Below are 17,450 nucleotides of genomic sequence, written 5' to 3'. Positions count from 1 at the left end.
TTCTCCGTCTCATCTAATGTTTTAACCACCCAGCTCCCTCATAAGGGGCTCTGGGCAGGGTATTTGTTTACATTTCCTATTTCTTAACCGAGATGGTTAACACGGGGGCTGACCAACAATCAATTATTCACAGAGGGGATTTTGAAGTAAATAGCCATAAACATGAAGGCTCCAATGACCATAGAATTCTGCTCCAAATCACCATGATGCCAAAACAGCGGGTGCTTCATGACATTTTCATGCTTGAATCACAATGTTGCACCTAAGGTGTGGAGTCTATCATAATGCACAATTTGTCAGTTGCCTTCTCCTGTTGTGGTGTCCTGGGGTCATGTGATCACCTTTTGTGACCAGACAAGCAAAGAAGTCAAGAAGCCAGATTCGCTTTGCAACCATGTTACTAACTTAACAACTGCAGCGAGTCACTTCACTATGCAAGAAATGTGGTGAATGGGGCAAAACGCACATAACTTAGCAACAGAAATTGTGGGCTCGTTTGTGGTTGCAAATTGAGGATTATGCCTGGCAATCTTGCATAGCGAGGTGAATCACTGCAATTATTAAGTTAAGAACGTGGTTGTAAGGCGAATCTGGATTCTTGACTTCTTTGCTTGTCAGATTGCAAATTTATCCTAATTTAAAAAGTGTAAGGGCAGGAATGTTTTTCTTTTACCAACTCAAAGCCTGGGGGACAGCATATTATGGAGACTGTACTGCTGTTCCCTAAGACTGTTGATGTCTTCATAAAATGTGTACCCTGGAGCTTTATTGCTGCACTACTATATCGGAGTACGGTTCTCGTGGTGAAACGTAGTCTGGATTCCCAAGGAAAGGGGGTGGGTGTCTGCATTCCAGAGAAATAAGAGACAGCAAAGTTTAGATACTTGGATTTGGAGGAAGAGAGTCTAGACCACGGGGTGCTTAAATCTGGCCCATGGAGCCAGCCTGGAAAGGACCGGTCCGCAGTGCCTCTGCTGGCCAAAAGGAGCCTCAGGGTGGGTATTTTTGGCCTCCTGGCCTCCATCAGCACTCTGTCGGCCAAAAACGGGCCTCGCGGTGCCTCTGAGAGGCCTCCATGCATCCCATTTTTGTCCAGCAGAGTGCTGCTGGAGGCTGAAAACGGGCCTCCTGGGGCCTCCGTGCCACAGGTTCTGACCAGTTCTGGAGAACCGGTAGCAGGAATTTTGAGTAGCTTGGAGAACCGGTAAATACCACCTCTGGATGGCTCTGCCCCCATCTATTCTCTGCCTCCCGAGTCCCAGCTGATCAGGAGGAAATGGAGATTTTACAGTATCCTTCCCCTGCCACGCCCACCAAACCACACCCACCAAGTCATGCCATGCCAACCAAGCCCACAGAACTGGTAGCAAAAAAAAATTAATCTCACTTTAATCCGCAGGGCCCGTTTTTGGCCGGCAGAGGAGACATACGTCCCGTCTTCCCCCACCCCAGTCCTCCCCCCTGCCGGCCCGCGGAGGAGAACTACAATGCTGATCTGGCCCTCGAAGAAATCCACTTTAACACCCCTGGTCTAGACTGCTCCTCCTTAGAAGTACTCAGAGTATATCTTAATGATGCAAGTAGTTTGCTTTAGTTGGGCAAGATTTCTGTCTAGAGGTGTGCACTGCTTAGAAGAAACTTACCATGTGTTTCTTGGGTTTTGGAGCCAGAGAGTCCTAGCTCAGCATTTCCTTGCAGCAACAATGAGAGAAATAAAAAAGAATGAAGTATTTCAAAATCAGGCTACTGCTATGGCGAGGAGTCTGCCTTGAACATTCTCCGACTCTGCTTCTGTCTTGTAGGTCACCTAGCAGAGCTTGAGTTGACAAATGCTGCTCAGAAAGGAGCTGGAAATTGATTTAAGTATAACTCTTTGAAAACATACGGAGTAGCATATAAAGGGTAGCCCTTGTTTAGCAATGGCCTGGCTCAGTGGTTAAATTCATTTTTTTTTTACTGCTAGTTCGGTGGGCGTGGCTTGGTGGGCGTGGCAGGGGAAGGATACTGCAAAATCTCCATTCCCACCCCACTCTGAGGCCAGTCAGAGGTGGTATTTGCTGGTTCTCCAAACTACTCAAAATTTCCACTCCCGGCTCTCCAGAACCTTTCAGAACCTGGCCTGGCTTAGCAACTATTCATAGCTAACAATGACCATGAAAAAGCAACTTTGTGACAAATCCTGGCATTTGCAACCTTTAAAGGTCTAGAAAGCAAAGGACAGGTGAAGCAAGATCGCAGTTTCACTTAGTGACCACTTTATTTAATGACTGATTTGCCGGTCCCAATTGTCAAGGCTAAACAAGGAATACTTAGAACTTAGACTAATTTTATTGTACCCTAATTGTCATACATTAAAATGAAATTTCATGGCAACTCTCAAAGGGTCTCCATCTCTAATATACACTATATAAACATGATGAAATAAATAAACAAATAATATAAAATTATGCATATACCCACATATGCTAGATGACATGGAGAAACAGCACAGTCTAGTTTGGACGTATACATGCAGATGGCGACAGAAACAAATCTTGCGAGTGTATCAGATAGATGGCATAGGGCACGGTTGTCAAACTCAAGGCCCATGAACTGGATCTGGCCTGTGGGGTATTTAGATCTGGCCCGTAGGGCCACTCTGGAAACAGTGAAGAACTGGCCCACAGTGCCTCTGCCAGCGAAAATGAAGGTTGGGAGGCTGTGTGTCCCACCCAGGCTCCTGAGCTCTTGTTTTTGCTGGCAGAGGGTTGCAGGAGGCCATCATGGCTGAAAACAGCCTGAGTGGGCTGTGTTTTAGTTTGTAGAGGGTTGCAGGAGGCCGCCACAGCCAAAGACAGAGCCTCAACGGGTGATGTCGAACTGGCCATGCCCACCCTGGCCACGCCCACCGAGGTCAAATACAACCCTGATGTGGCCTTCAATGAAATTGAGTTTGACCCCCCCTGGCAGAGGGAACAAAGCTGTTACAGAATTTGGGTAGTCCTGCTATAAATACTTTGAAACTTCCTCCCAGAGGGGAGCAACAGAAACAGACCGTGAAGAGGATGTGTGGGGTCTCTAACAATGCTTTCAGCTCTAAACACAGAGCACTTATAAGCAGTATCCTGAATGACAGGAAGTAAGCTTCCTATCATCATCTCGGCTGTCCTTACCACTTTCTGAATGGACTTTCTCTCTGAGGCACTGCAGCCACCAAACCGAACAGTGATGCAGTTTCTTAAAGCACTCTCAATTGTGCCTCTGTAAAAAATGGCCAGGACAGAAGGAGAAAGATGGGCTCTCCTCATCCAAGCAGGAAATGCAGATGCTGGTTTGCACAATTCACTAAAGATAGTGTATGAAGAGACTAAGTCAAATCGTTAATTATCTGCAGCCCCAGGTACTTAATACTGCTGATCACCTTGACCGCTCATTTAGTGGCAATTGAAAGTGAAATGGTGCTGGACAACTATTGCAGCATCCACACGGTCATGGGATCCGAATTTGGGCCCTTGTCAACCAGCATATATTTACAGTGGTTGCAACATCTCAGGGTCATGTAATTTGCATTTATAACCTCCCCAGCCAGATTTCAACAAGAAACGTTAATGGGGAAGCAGGATTTGGTCACAATCCCACGATTCACTTAAGGAACACAGGATTCACTTGACGATGTGACCAAACAGTCATCAAATCGGGCACGACTCCCTCTCTTAGTGACAGACGTTCTGCTCCCAGTTGTAGTTGTAAATCGCAGACTACCTGTATTTGACAATAAGAAGAGACACTGATATGCATTGTGAAGCGTCTTGCCAAACATGTTTCTTTTGCCTCTTTGTTTTTCCTACAACAGGTAGTCATCGAAAAGGATAAAGAGGGGAATAAATCGGCAGTGAGAGAAATGCTCCATAGGATAATACAGAAGAAAGAATGGTTCTCGCCCTTTCTAGAAGCCCTGGGTGAAGCTGGCCATGCAGACATGGCTGCTTACATAAGTGGGCACCCAAATGGTAATAATATAATTTCATGAGCTTTGGCGCATGGTAAATGTTTGTGTGCTGATGGTGTTGCTTTCGCTGCTTGTCGCTTAAGGGAGGTTTGCTCCACAGGGCTGCTCTTTAAAACAAAGAGTTTGGGATCATGGTGAGAAGACAGAGGTGCAGTTGGGCCCGTGAGTTTAATGTAAAATTTGTAAGATGCGGACGAGCATTTTGTAAGTAAACAAGAGCAATCAACCAAACCCTTTTTTTCATTTCTACTGTGATTCAGAGTTAGCTACTAAGTCATCACAGAATAGGATACTCATCAAATAAACTGTAGCAAGAAAAGAAGTCATTTTGCAAAGGTTACCTAAACTTACCAGCATAACTATATGTTTCAAATATAATCGGCTTAATTTTTCAACAGGAAAGGAATTGAGCAGTCTTGAATCAATGAACTGAATCGCTTCTGACCTAGGCTTACAGATAGTCCTCAACTTACAACCATTTCTTTAGTGACCATTGGAAGTGACGATAGCCTTGAAAACAGTGGCCTATGATAGGTGCTTGCAATTAGACTGTCATCGTGTCCCCGGGATCGTACGATGGACATACTTGGCAACCAGCATGTATTTTATGACGGTTTGCAGCATCCTGGTGTTACATGATCATTTGATCTTCCCAGCCAGCTTCCAATAGGTACAATCAATGGGGAAAGCTGGATTGGCTTAATGACCACAGGATTCGTTTTAACACCCATATGATTGCAGCAGAAGAAATAGTAAAGTTGGGCATGGCTTACTTAATGACAGCCTTGCTTAGCAACAGGAATTCCAATCCCAATTATGATGGTAAGCCGAAGGTTACCTGTACTTCTATATATAGTAGAGACTGAAAATATTGTGTTGGGAGAGTATTATTTACCGTATTTTTCGGAGTATAAGACATACTCCCCCCCCCCCCCCCAAGTGGGTGAAATTTTTGGTGCGTCTTAGAGACTGAATACGGGCCTGTTTTGGGGCTTCCGAACCCTCCGCATGTCACGTTTTCACCCTCCCTGGCCCCCAGAAGCACTCTGCAGGCCCCAAACAGGCATGTTTTTGGCAAAAACGGGACATGTGAATCCCTGAAGAGTGCTTCTGGGGGCAGGGAGGGTGAAAACACAATGCGTGAAGCCTCCCCCCATTTTTTTTATTGTTTTCCTCCTGTAAATCTAGGTGTGTCATATAGTCTGAAAAATGCAGAACATTCTTTGTTTCTACATTTACTGGGAAATAAGATGCACTACAAACAATGAAAGTTGTTTTTAAATAGACAACTGGTAGATCTATTCCTTACTGGCTACAAACGTATTTCAGTAGGACTTCATTCCCCTGAGTTGTCATCGTCTGTGGTCTCATTTCTGTTTTTCTCCTCATCTTTAAAGCTATGCTTTAAAGCAGAGGTGTCAAACTCAATTGCGTCACATGACATATTGTGCCGTATTGTGGCATCTTTTGCCTTTGTGGAGACAGGCCTGCTTTAGAGCTTCAAGCCTTCTGAAAATTCTCTGCTTTCAAAAGTTGATTCTTGCTACTGTGCTTTGTAACCCTTAAGTTAAGGTTCCTTCCTACCTGTTATTTGGGTGCATATACGAATAGGGACAGCCAGGGACACTTGGGAAGTTCTGATCATAAAACTCCCAAGATTTCTTTCAGTTTAGCCCCAGGTACATCCCGAATTGTATATTAGAATTGTATTATCCATCAATTTCATATAGGTCATTAATTGAATGTTTATTTAAATGAATAAGCTTCCGTTATGGGTTGCAACTTTTTTAAAATTTTGATTGAACAGAACTAGGCGTAAACGGAGCCGCTGATTCATCAGATGAAATGTATGAGGCACCAAGTTCTGAAGTGGTGGAGAATCTGCAGCCAAGAATTGAATTACAAGGAGCTGTGGAGGATGAGAAGGATGTATCAGAAAAATCACTTGAAGACCTCACTGCCATTTCAGGTGATTTGTCAGCTACCAGTATTTTTCCATATAATTTGTATAACTGATCAGTAATATTGTAAGCGGTGGATGCCATTACATATATGATACACTAGATGGCACTCAGGGCTCTCCAAGAATTTTTAATTAAAGAAGGCAAAAAAAAATATTTTCTTCCAATTTAACATTTTGGGAGGATGGGATGCGCAGTATTATGTCAAATCACTTCGTGGTGTTTCCTATCTGAAAAATTTGCTCTCCTCTAATATAATCAGTTTAACTAAATCAGTGCCAAATCTTCCTCAAATGAAAGACATTGGGTCCAAAACTTTTCAAGAAGAAATGATGTTCATCATGAAAGCACTAACGATAGCTTTGTATTCTTCCTCTACTCGCCAAGTGTAGAACGAAAGTATCCTTTTGCACCGAAGAAGCTATAACTGTCTTTTCATGCACCTGCTTTCCAAAATCTCATGAGAAGGCTGCACACAATTTAGACAAAGCCATGTGCAGTTTGGACAAGGGGCGGGCACAGCTTCGGGAATAAGATTGACATAGCCAGCAGCTACTTCATGAAGGGCCAGGCTGGCACACCTACTCAACAGTGGCAGAAAGAAGACAGTGAAAATCAACTGTGGGTAGAAAGGATTAGCACAGGGGGCTGCAACCTTAACCACTCAAAGAGTCATTTGGACCTGTTTCCCACAGAAAAGGAAACATCAGGAGCCACAAAACCTGAGTGGGCGTGGCCAACTCAACACCATACCCATCCAGTCACATGACACCCACCCAGCCACACCTACCCAGGTTTTGTGACTGGGTTGGGCCAGTGTCTCGGGACGGAGAGCAGGTTGGCAAGGAGCTGCAGGAGAGGGGTCAAAGAGCCCACATGCAGCTCTGGAGCCGCGGGTTGCTGATACCCGGGCTAGCAGATCCAGCAAGTGAAGGACAGCCATAGATTTGGGGTGGGGGATTGGCACATGGGGGAAGTTGAAGCACCCTGGAGTTATAAGTGGGAGAGGCTGCTAAGTATCCGAATTTTGATCACATGACTGCTGAAGCATTGCAAGAGCTGTAACTTCGGGGGGGGGGCATCATAAGGCCCTTTGTTTAGCGGTGCTACACTTCAGTCACTAAATGAATGGTTGTAAGTCAAGGACTACCTGTATCTATTTTGCTTCATTCGTATTCCTTATTTATATTCCTCTTTCATTCCAGTCAATAAATGAGTTTGACTTTCACTAGTCGTCATGCTCAACGGATGCTTTTATACAAAACTTTTCAGCAAGATAAAAAGTATTGGTTGCCAATATTAGTTATACCCTGCTGATGATAAGGACAAAATGCTGGTTAGTTTTGTCATGTTTTTAATCTAACCAATAACCTGTTTTACTCCAAGAGTGCTCATCATACTGGTAGTCCTCGACTTACAATCACAATTGCGCCCAAAGTTTCTGTAGTTAAGTGACACATTGGTTGAGTGAGTTTTGCCCCATTTTACGACCTTGTTTGCCACAGTTGTTAAGTGAATCACTGCAACTGCTTAGTTAATAACCCAGTTGTTAAGTGAATCTGACTTTCCCGTTGATTTTGCTTGTCAGAACGTGATCACATGACCTGGGACACCGTCATAAACATGCACCAATAGCCAAGCATCTGAATTTTGATCACATGGTCATGGGTATGCTGAAAAATGATTGTGTCACTTTTTTCAGTGCCATTGTAACTTTGAACAGTCACTAAACGAACTGTTGTAAGTTGAGGACTACCTGTATTCTGTGAACGCTAAGACCTCTGATATAAAGACGACTAGAAAGTACATTCATTGTACCCTGTTTCCCTGAAAATAAAAACTCCTTGGATAATAATCGGGCTTCTGAGCGCATGCAGTAAAATAAATCCTCCCCTGAAAATAAGCCCTCCCCCCAAAATATTGTAATACAGCAGCAGCCATGAGGTGACCATGCTCGCCACCTCCTGCACCTCAAAAATAATAAGACCTCCCCGAAAATAAGGCCAAGTGCTTATTTCGGGGGTCAAAAGAAAATAAGACCCTGTCTTATTTTCAGGAAAACATGGTAGGTAGAAGCACACTCAGAATTCTGGGGATGCTTTTTCAGCTCTCTAGCCTAAGCAACAACCCTGGAATTCTCTAATCCAAGTGGTCTCTCATCCAAGTAGTAACTAAGTCCAACCATGCTTAACTTGCCCCATTCAACCAAGGTTAACTAGGTGCTTCCAAATACTTGGGCTACAATAACTGACATGCGTGCAATTTGCATTTTATTTGAAAACCAAAAAATAGGCTTGTATTCTCTCTACCTCCACACTCACTCTGGCTGTTTATAAAGAGTGTTATGTTAGGATCCAGTTCTGATTGTGCTATGCTACGTGTACTATGAGGGACGCGATGGCTCAGTGGCTAAGATGCTGAGCTTGTCGATCAGAAAGGTTGGCAGTTCAGCGGTTCAAATCCCTAGCACCGCGTAACGGAGTGAGCTCCCATTACTTGTCCCAGCTCTTGCCAAGCTAGCAGTTCGAAAGCATGTAAAAATGCAAGTAGAAAAATAGGGACCATCTTTGGTGGGAAGGTAACAGCATTCCGTGCGCCTTTGTCATTTAGTCACGCCGGCCACATGACCATGGAGACATCTTTGGACAGCGCTGGCTCTTCAACTTTGAAACGGAGATGAGCACTGCCCCCTAGAGTCGGAAATGACTAGCACATAGGTGCAAGGGGAACCTTTACCTTTACTTGTACTATGAAAATATAGATACATAGCTAGAACAAGCACGTTTTTGGCTATATGTAGGAACTTTTAATTTTTCCCCCCTTTTCCCCAAAACCTTGTTTCCCCTTAATTTTCCTCATCGGTTCTTCAACAGTTAACAAAGAAAGTGTATTTCCTAATCATTGTACAATTTTCACCCTGCTAGAATTAATTGGTGTGAACTTTCTCTGCCCATAGCACCTCCTAGCACCTCCATTTGCTGAAAGAGAAGACATAACTTTGCTTTCCTCCCCACCCCCCATTGGAAACATAGTCATGACTCATTCCTGTTGCTGTTGTGATTCAATGTCATCTGTCTGTCCAAGAAATGTATATAAATGGATTCAGAGCTTATTTAAATGAGGCAGAGGAGACACTCTGTTCTTAATTTAAATACGTTGTTCTCATCTCCAACTGCGCAGTCAGCCCTTATTTCTAAAATAAGTAAGGGATTATATAAGTACTTAATTTTATAAGTAAGACGTTAAATGATTCTTTCCAGCCCAGTGTTTTGCTGGTATTGACATTGTTTTAAATGAATCCTTTTTTAATTTTTATTTTCCCCTCTCATGTCTTCTGCTGTGTTGGAAGGGGTGAATGCATTTCATCATTATTAGGCCATTTGCTGAAATTGAACTTTGCAAATCATGTTTTTTACCCCAGTTTTACACTTTTGCCTAAAAGTAGGATTTTCTCCATTCGAATGGTATTCATCTTGATTCAAATACCTAGGGAATCAGTAGGTGGCACTCTATCCATCCCTGTTAGGAAGATCTGCTTCTGCTGCATAATCTAGTTTTTAGCCACAAGAAATCCCATTGCATCTTGTGTTAAATGTGGGTTAGATAAAGCAAATCTAATGTAATGTAATGGTCTCAAGCAAAAGGTTTCTTTACACTGCCTAATTATGCACTACCTAATATAAATCAGAAACAGCTAGTTTGGTGGAGTGATTAAGGCACCCGGTTAAAAATCAGGAAACTGAGTGATAGACCTCACAAAGTGATAGTTCTTAGTCACAAAACCAGGTGGGAGACCTTGGATGAGACTTTCTCCTTTAGCTCTAGAAAAGAGAAAGTAAAGTAGGGGCAAAACAGTTCTGAAATATAGAGGGAGGGAGGGAGGGAGGGAGGGAGAGAGACTGACAGACAGAGAGAGTTGGATATAGGTGGCCAGTGGTTAGAATGTAGTGTTGCAGCCTGACTCTGCCCACAGCCAGGAGTTCAATCCTGACTGGTTCAAGGTTAACTCAGTTTTCCATCCTTCGCAGGTCGGCAAATGAGGACCCAGGTTGTTGGGGGCAATATGCTGACTCTCTAAATCTCTCAGGGACACCTATAATACACTATGAAGTGGTATATAAGTCTAAGTGCTATTGCTAGTGCCAGGGTAGATTTGATTTAAATCAATTCGATTTAAATCATGATTTAAATCACTTGTAAAAAAGGCTCGATTTAAATCAATTTGATTTAAATCATAATTTTTAAAGAGCAACTGTCATCTCTGTCCCGCAGTGGCTCCTCCTCTGACCCGCTGTTGACTCACCGACAATCCCATTCACATTAATGGGATGGCTGGTGATGCAGCAGTGGCACAACAAGGTGAGGGACGTAGCAGGCGCAGGTGAGTGGATGCCCACTAACAGTGGATGCCATGATGGATCTGAAATGACAGGTGCTCTTTAAATGTAAGGACTCATTCTTGCTGGTAGTTAGAAACTTTAATGTTATTTGCAAACAAAATAAGGGTTTCCTATTTAGCTGACAGACCTTGGATTCGTTGAATGAGTTTACCAAAAATGTACATATTGCAGAATACACAGCCTCCTGCTACATAACTAAGCTCCATTTCATGCTGAATAAACTAAATTATTAATGTAGCTTAGAAAGAAAACTATATTGAGATTTTCTTTACTCCAAAAGCATTTTATTAAAATAAATTTGATTTTAAAAAAATCCAATTTAAATAAAAAAGAATCCAATTTAAATTTACAAAATCTGATCATTGATTTTTATTCACTTTGGCTAGTGCTAATGCTATGGATATGGGAATATATAAATATACCTCCTTTAGGCTTTTATTCCTCATATTTGATTCCTCATGAGAGAGCCATATGCCTGAATATGATTCAGGTTTGTCTCCCAGGTGTCTAAACTAGCGAAACTCACAGAAAATATAAATGGGGGAAAAACAATTTTGAACATTTATAAGTTTTCAGCTGTGCTTTAAATATTTTGTAGCAGCTTCTGCATCTCTTATACTAATAGAAACACCTACTTCTTTAATGAGATTAAGATTAAAGGAAGGGGTCACATCCAACAGCAAAGTATGTTAAATGGAGGCAGAAATAACAGTGCATTGTGACTTTTATTCTTCTGCTTATGTATTTAACCTGTCAGAATCGGATGTCAGTTTGCAAGAAACAAATGCCTGTGATGTGAATGCAAACTTCGGACAGATGTACCTTTACAGTGATGATTCAGGTAGGACTTTTCCCCTTGTACTCTGGTAAACATGAAATGAAATTAGAAGCATATGCTCAGTCAACATTTTCTTGCGATAGAAGATTCGTATACGTGGCCAAAAGGTAATAGCATCGGGGGACTGCTGGGTTCTTTAAACTATGTTACTGCTTCCTCTGCCTACAAAATAAAAGAGTTACATAAAGTATAAGTTGTCTGAACCACCAGATGTATGTAGATGTATGTCTGTATGTAGCTCCCAGACTGTTTCTGTCAAACTCTGCATGCTTCAATTCTCCCATAATCCAAATCGGTAGCCCTATGTGGGTTTTGCAGCCTGTGGCTCAGTGGCTAAGACGCTGAGCTTGTCGATCAGAAAGGTTGGCAGTTCGGCGGTACGAATCCCTAGCGCCACGTAACAGAGTGAGCTCCCGTTACTTGTACCAGCTTCTGCCAACCTAGCAGTTCGAAAGCATGTAAAAATGCAAGTAGAAAAATAGGAACCACTTTTGGTGGGAAGGGAACAGCGTTCTGTGCGCTTTTGGTTTAGTCATGCTGGCCACATGACCACGGAGGCGTCTTCAGACAGCACTGGCTCTTCGGCTTTGAAACAGAGATCAGCATCCCCCCCTAGAGTCGGGAACGACTAGCACGCATGTGCAAGGGGAATCTTTACCTTTTTAACTTTTCTTTTCTCACTGACCACTTTGCCTTGTTGAGTTTAGGTGCAGGCTTGTTTGATAATCAATTCACAATGTTCCCCACAAAGACACACAATCACATACCTAATGCACCATGCACCCTTCCGATCATGTTCCGTGTGAACCTACTCACAGAATTTAAGGTTAGTGTTATGTCCGTGGCCCGAGGGGAACTGTCATTTTTGCCTTGGTTCTGAAGTTGTTGTCAGTTGGAAATAAACGGTTGGTTTAAACTGTTGCCTTGCCTCAGTCAATACCCCTCTGAGGATTTAATAATTAGATATAAAAAAGAAAAGTAGTCCAGCAAGCGGAAGAAATGAAAGTTCCTCCTGCTGGTTTCTTGTCAATCTCTGTCACTCTTTTGACTGAGGTACAATTAGCCCTCGACTTACAACGGTTCATTTAGTGACCGTTCAAAGTTACAACCCACTGAAAAAAAGTGACTTATGATCCTTTCTCAGACTTATGACCTTTGCAGCATCCACATGATGATTTGATCAAAATCCAGATGCTTGGCAACTAGTTCATAGTTATGACAGTTGCAGTGTCCCGGGATCATATGATCCGCTTCCCTGACCTCCTGACAAGCAGTCAATGGGGAAGCCAGAATCACTTCATAACTGGGCTAACTTAACAATTGCCGTGATTCACTTAATAACCATGGCAAGAAAGGTTGTAAAATGGGGCAAACCTCACTTAACAAATGACTCACTTAACAACAGAATCTTTGGACTCCCTTGAGGACTCCCTGTACTCCTATATCTGGATCTACTGCAAATAGATATTCAGTATTGTACAGTCGGTTTCTATACTAGCAGCTATTTTTAAAAATGAGGGAAATTAATTCTGGAACAGACAGAATTAGTATGATAAATAATGTGAAATGATCTTGTGTGGCAACGTGAGAAGCTGGCTTGATCCTAACAGAAATCATAGAATCTAAGTAAGATCATCATAGTTTTAGCATATATCAGTGCCCAGATCGTCCATACAATCATGGATTACTCATATAGTACCTGTGCACAAAGGCAGGTTCATTCGATACAGCACTTAGGAAGATAGGCAAGAATGTCGTAAGTTTCTTAAATGAGAACAAAACATCAAAAGAAACTTTGGAATATTAAATTGTAAGTATCTGTGTAAACTATCCTGGACTTTTGAGGTAGGTGAACCGTAAGCTTAAATACAAAGGCACTTAGAAAACTCTCAACTTTTAGGGATTGATTCTATCCGCTAATAATAGTATTTTACCCGCTAATAATAGTATTTTAGTCATATGAATTGCTAGTTCCTGTTTACAGTTTATGTGGGAGTCATAGCACTGAAGGTAATAAATGCTTAAATAACAATTAAAAAGAAATGAGAACTAAAATACAGTAAGGGCATGCCTGTATTTGCCCATGGAGCAGCTATTTAATGTTAGACCCTGGACATTGCGTAATCAGATATATTAAAAAATAAAAATAATAAAATGAGCATGCCTGGCTGACTGGGCCTCTAATTATCAAAATGGAAGAAAAAGAATGTGGTGACCTGAATAACCAGAGTACAAGCCAATGTAACCCGGATCTTCTTTGAATAGTCACGGTCGTGATCCTTGCCCAAATTTATCCATCTCCTGTCTCTGCCTACTCTCAGAGGGCAGTAAGATTTTTCTTCTTAGCAAGCCTATATAAGATTGAAGCCAAAGTATAGAAAAGGTTATGACTTTTGAGAGGGAAAAAGAGAGACTGACAAATATTTAAATTACAAGATAACAGAGTTGGGAGGGACTTTGGAGGTCTTCTAGTCCAGCTCCCTGCCCAAGCAGGAAACTATATCATTCTGGACAAATGGGTGTCCTATCTCTTAAAAACAGCTTCTGAAGGCAAGCCATTCCACTTATTAATTATTCTCACTGTCTGGGAATGTCTCCTTTGTTCTAGGTTGAATCTCTTTGATTCAACCTTTGATAAGTTTCCATCTGTTACTTCTTATCTTGCCCTCAGATGCTTTGGAGAACTCAAATATTGGAAAACTTCTATCCTGGCATCCCCTAGTCTTTCTCTTCATTAAACTAGACATACCTTAGCCTTTTTTCCCCAAAATGTTTTTTTTAATCTTTCTGTAATTATCATATTGTCATTTCAACCTTTGGTCTGTGCAGTCTTTTTCCTCACCTTTGTTTTTGCCTCTTTTATTGCTTACTTTAAAAAAAAATAAAAATATTAGCAGGCAGTTAACATGGACGAGTGATTAAGCCTAGATATATTTCCGTGTCACTTGATGAAGTTGCTGTTCTTAAAATTAGATTACCTTAAAGTACCAAGTCGTGGATAGAAAAACAAGGACAATATATATTTGAAGGGAAGAGAGATGGGGTAGAAGTATCTACCACACTTCACATTAAATCTGTACACTGACTGTCTAACCATTAAGCCATTGTGGTATCACTTACTGAACAGGCAATCCAGTTCAATTCTGCACATTCTGAACAATGTTGGTTTATTATAGGAGCTGGAATAAAACATTAAACCTGGGGATCATGATAGCATGTGCTTCTTTATCTTAAAATGGTCTTAGCTAATGAAATGTAGCTAAAATATAGCTGAAAAGTACACTGAAGTATTTTCAGTTAGCTATCTCCGTTTTTCATTCCAGGACTTGGGAATTTGTGGCAGGAAACAGTTTAGTTAAAACATGGCATTATACTCGTTTTGTTGCTATTTGAAACTTGTACTATCTAACAAAAATATCAGAACAATTCTAGAAAAAAGAAAAGAAAATCATTGTAGCACTAGTAGATAGCATTCACTTAGAGTCTGTAATCATCTTGTGAATAACAGATTCATTTTGGATAGCTCCAAATTAGCTATGCATAAGTCATGCATAGGAGATACCACTATTTCTTGACAGCTGAAGCATCATAATGAAGCATCACACAGAACGCAGTCTATAGTAGACCTTCTCCCCTCTCACATAAGTTATGTAGGCACTACCCGTCATCCTGCAGTCTATTAATGATAAAGGCACAAACCAGTGTCAGTAACTCCTGCAGTATCTCCACCCCAAGAAAGGTATGAACTTTTGGGCAATCCCAAGGCTATCTCTTTTCAGAGAAGGTGGCTCCAATATCTCAGCCTCAGCATTTGCCAACTTTTGTAGCTTAGAGATTAGGAGGACATCTGCACCAATTCAGGTTCATTGATTCCACAGTCGGTGCTGATAATTGTCCATGTGACATATCTTTGTGAGAGAAGAGCAATAATAATAGCACTATATACCACTTCATGGTGCTTTACAGCCTCCTCTAAGCAGTTTAAAGAGTCAGCATATTGCCTCCCAACAATCTGGTTCCCCATTTTACCGACCTCGGAAGGATAGATGCCTGGATCAACCTTGAGCCTGGTGAGAATTGAACTGCTGGCAGTTGATGGAATTAGCCTGCAATACTGCATTCTAACCCCCATGGCACCATGGCTTTCTAATAGCCAGAAAGGATAGCAGGATGTTTGGGAAGAAAGGAACAAAGTGACCACAGTCACATTCCTAACATTGAGGCTGGGCCACAAATTGGACTATTTTTTCCAACAGAAGTGGTGGTTATATAACTGCAGATGATAATTTTCTATAGCTCAAATAGTAGCTCTAGTTTGCTGTCCATTAGGAAGTATTACGCAAGCTTCAGTAAGTTCTATTAGCTTAGTTAGCTTTTAATGGAATTAGCTGTACAAAAAAGGTATGACCATTCCTTATCCTATCTACAAATATATTTATGGTGATTTTCCTTATGATTGGCCTACACTGACAATTTTACCAGAAATAATATTTTTAAATATCAGATATTTTTCTGGTAATTTTTCTCTCATTCCAGCCCATTTCCTATATTCTGTCTATGTTTAAAATATGATAACATTTCACACATATGTTTTAAACCATCATTATAGGTTTTTAAGTTTTTAAACCATCATTATAAGTTTTAAAGTAAATAGAATAACAGAGCTGGAAGGGAAACTGGAGGTCTTCTCGTCCAACTCCTGTTCAACCAGGAAACCCTATACTATTTCAGACAAATAGTTGTTCATTCTCTTCTCCAAAACCTCCATTGTTGGAGCATGTATTAGGAAAAATCATAATAATTTCTTCTTCTTTTTTTCATTATCAATGATTTGTACTTTTGTTTTCATCTGCAGATCCTGTTGAAAGTGGAGACCAAAGACCATCCTCTGAAAAAGAGCTGAGTCTGAGAGACTATCAGATGGAAGTGGCCAAACCAGCTTTGAAAGGGAAAAATATTGTTATATGCCTTCCCACAGGCTCTGGCAAGACCCGAGTTGCTGTTTACATTGCCAAAGACCACTTAGATAAAAAAAGACAAGCAAAAGAGCGTGGAAAGGTTATAGTTCTTGTCAACAAGGTAAACCATCCAGTGATAAATGGTAACAGCAATTAGTGTGGTCTATGGTGACATCAGGATGGGAGTCAAACTCTGGTTAGCAGAATGAATGGTGAAGTCCCAAAATGTAGAAGTTTTGCCATTAGACTTTCATCACCCATGAGAATAGAATAGACTAGAATAGAATTCTTTATTGGCCAAGGGTGGTTGGACACACAAGGAATTTGTCTTTGGTGCATATGCTCTCAGTGTACATAAGGAGAATAAAATTCATTCATCAAGAATAGAAAGACACAATACTTAGTGATAGTGAAAACTACTAATAAGCTATCAAATCGTACTAGAAAATAAATAAAAACAATATAAATTGAAAGATACAAGCAACATAGTTATAGTCGTAAGTGGGGAGAGATAAATACTAGGAAGGAAGAGAAGAATAATAGTAATGCAGTTTTAGTAAATTATTGACAGTGTTGTGGGAATTAGTTGTTTAGCAGAGTGATGGCATTCGGGAAAAAGCTGTCCTTGTGCCTACTTGTTCTGGTGTGCGGTGCCCTAGAGCGTCATTTTGAGGGTAGAAGTTGAAACAATTTATGTCCAGGATGCAAGGGGTCTGTACATATTTTCTCAGCCCTCTTTTTGACTCGTGCAGTATACAGGTCCTCGATGGAAGGCAGGTTGCTAGCAATTGTTTTTTTCTGCAGTTCTAATTACCTGTTGAAGTCTGTGTCTGTCAGGTTTTGTTGCAGAGCCAAACCAGACAGTTATGGGGGTGCAGATGACAGACTCAATAATTCCTCTGGTCATGAGGTCCATAGCAATATATGACCTACCTGGACCTCGTTTATATAATGAAATGTATTATGGGTGCTTTTCCCAGCACCATCAGATTCTCCCATGGAGAAAGGCAGGGCTGCAAGTAACGTGAGCCTACAGGTTTTTTAAACTTAAAAAGAAAATGACACTTTGAATTGGATTTGGAAGCTAATAAGGAGTCGGTGTAGGATCCCTCCACATTGGGCATCATATGATCCCACCAACTCTTGCTGGTAAGCACTAGGCCGTTGCATTTGGCACCTGTTGAGGAGGCCAGGCTAAATGGTAATGGTAGCCTCACACAGAGTATGTTGCACTAATCTAAGCAACATACTGATACAAGGGTGTGAGTCACTGGAGTAAAGTCCTCGGGTCCCAGGTAAGGCCAC

At 41.4% G+C, this 17,450-nt stretch overlaps 1 protein-coding gene across 1 annotated transcript in view; it reads left to right on the top strand.

Moving 5' to 3' along the window:
• Positions 1–17,450, top strand: part of IFIH1 (interferon induced with helicase C domain 1) — a 41,363-nt gene that overhangs the window by 1,293 nt on the left and 22,620 nt on the right. The window contains exons 2-5 of the mRNA XM_081935858.1: positions 3,833–3,989; positions 5,796–5,957; positions 11,107–11,190; positions 16,043–16,266. Of these exons, the coding sequence (XP_081791984.1) occupies positions 3,833–3,989; positions 5,796–5,957; positions 11,107–11,190; positions 16,043–16,266 (627 nt within the window). The remainder of the gene's footprint in view (positions 1–3,832; positions 3,990–5,795; positions 5,958–11,106; positions 11,191–16,042; positions 16,267–17,450) is intronic.

This window comes from Natrix helvetica (genome assembly GCF_964273705.1).
Source record: "Natrix helvetica genome assembly, chromosome: 1".
Taxonomy (NCBI): domain Eukaryota; kingdom Metazoa; phylum Chordata; class Lepidosauria; order Squamata; family Natricidae; genus Natrix; species Natrix helvetica.
Note: the sequence above shows the minus strand (reverse complement) of the source record. Positions and strands in the feature narration are given on the sequence as shown.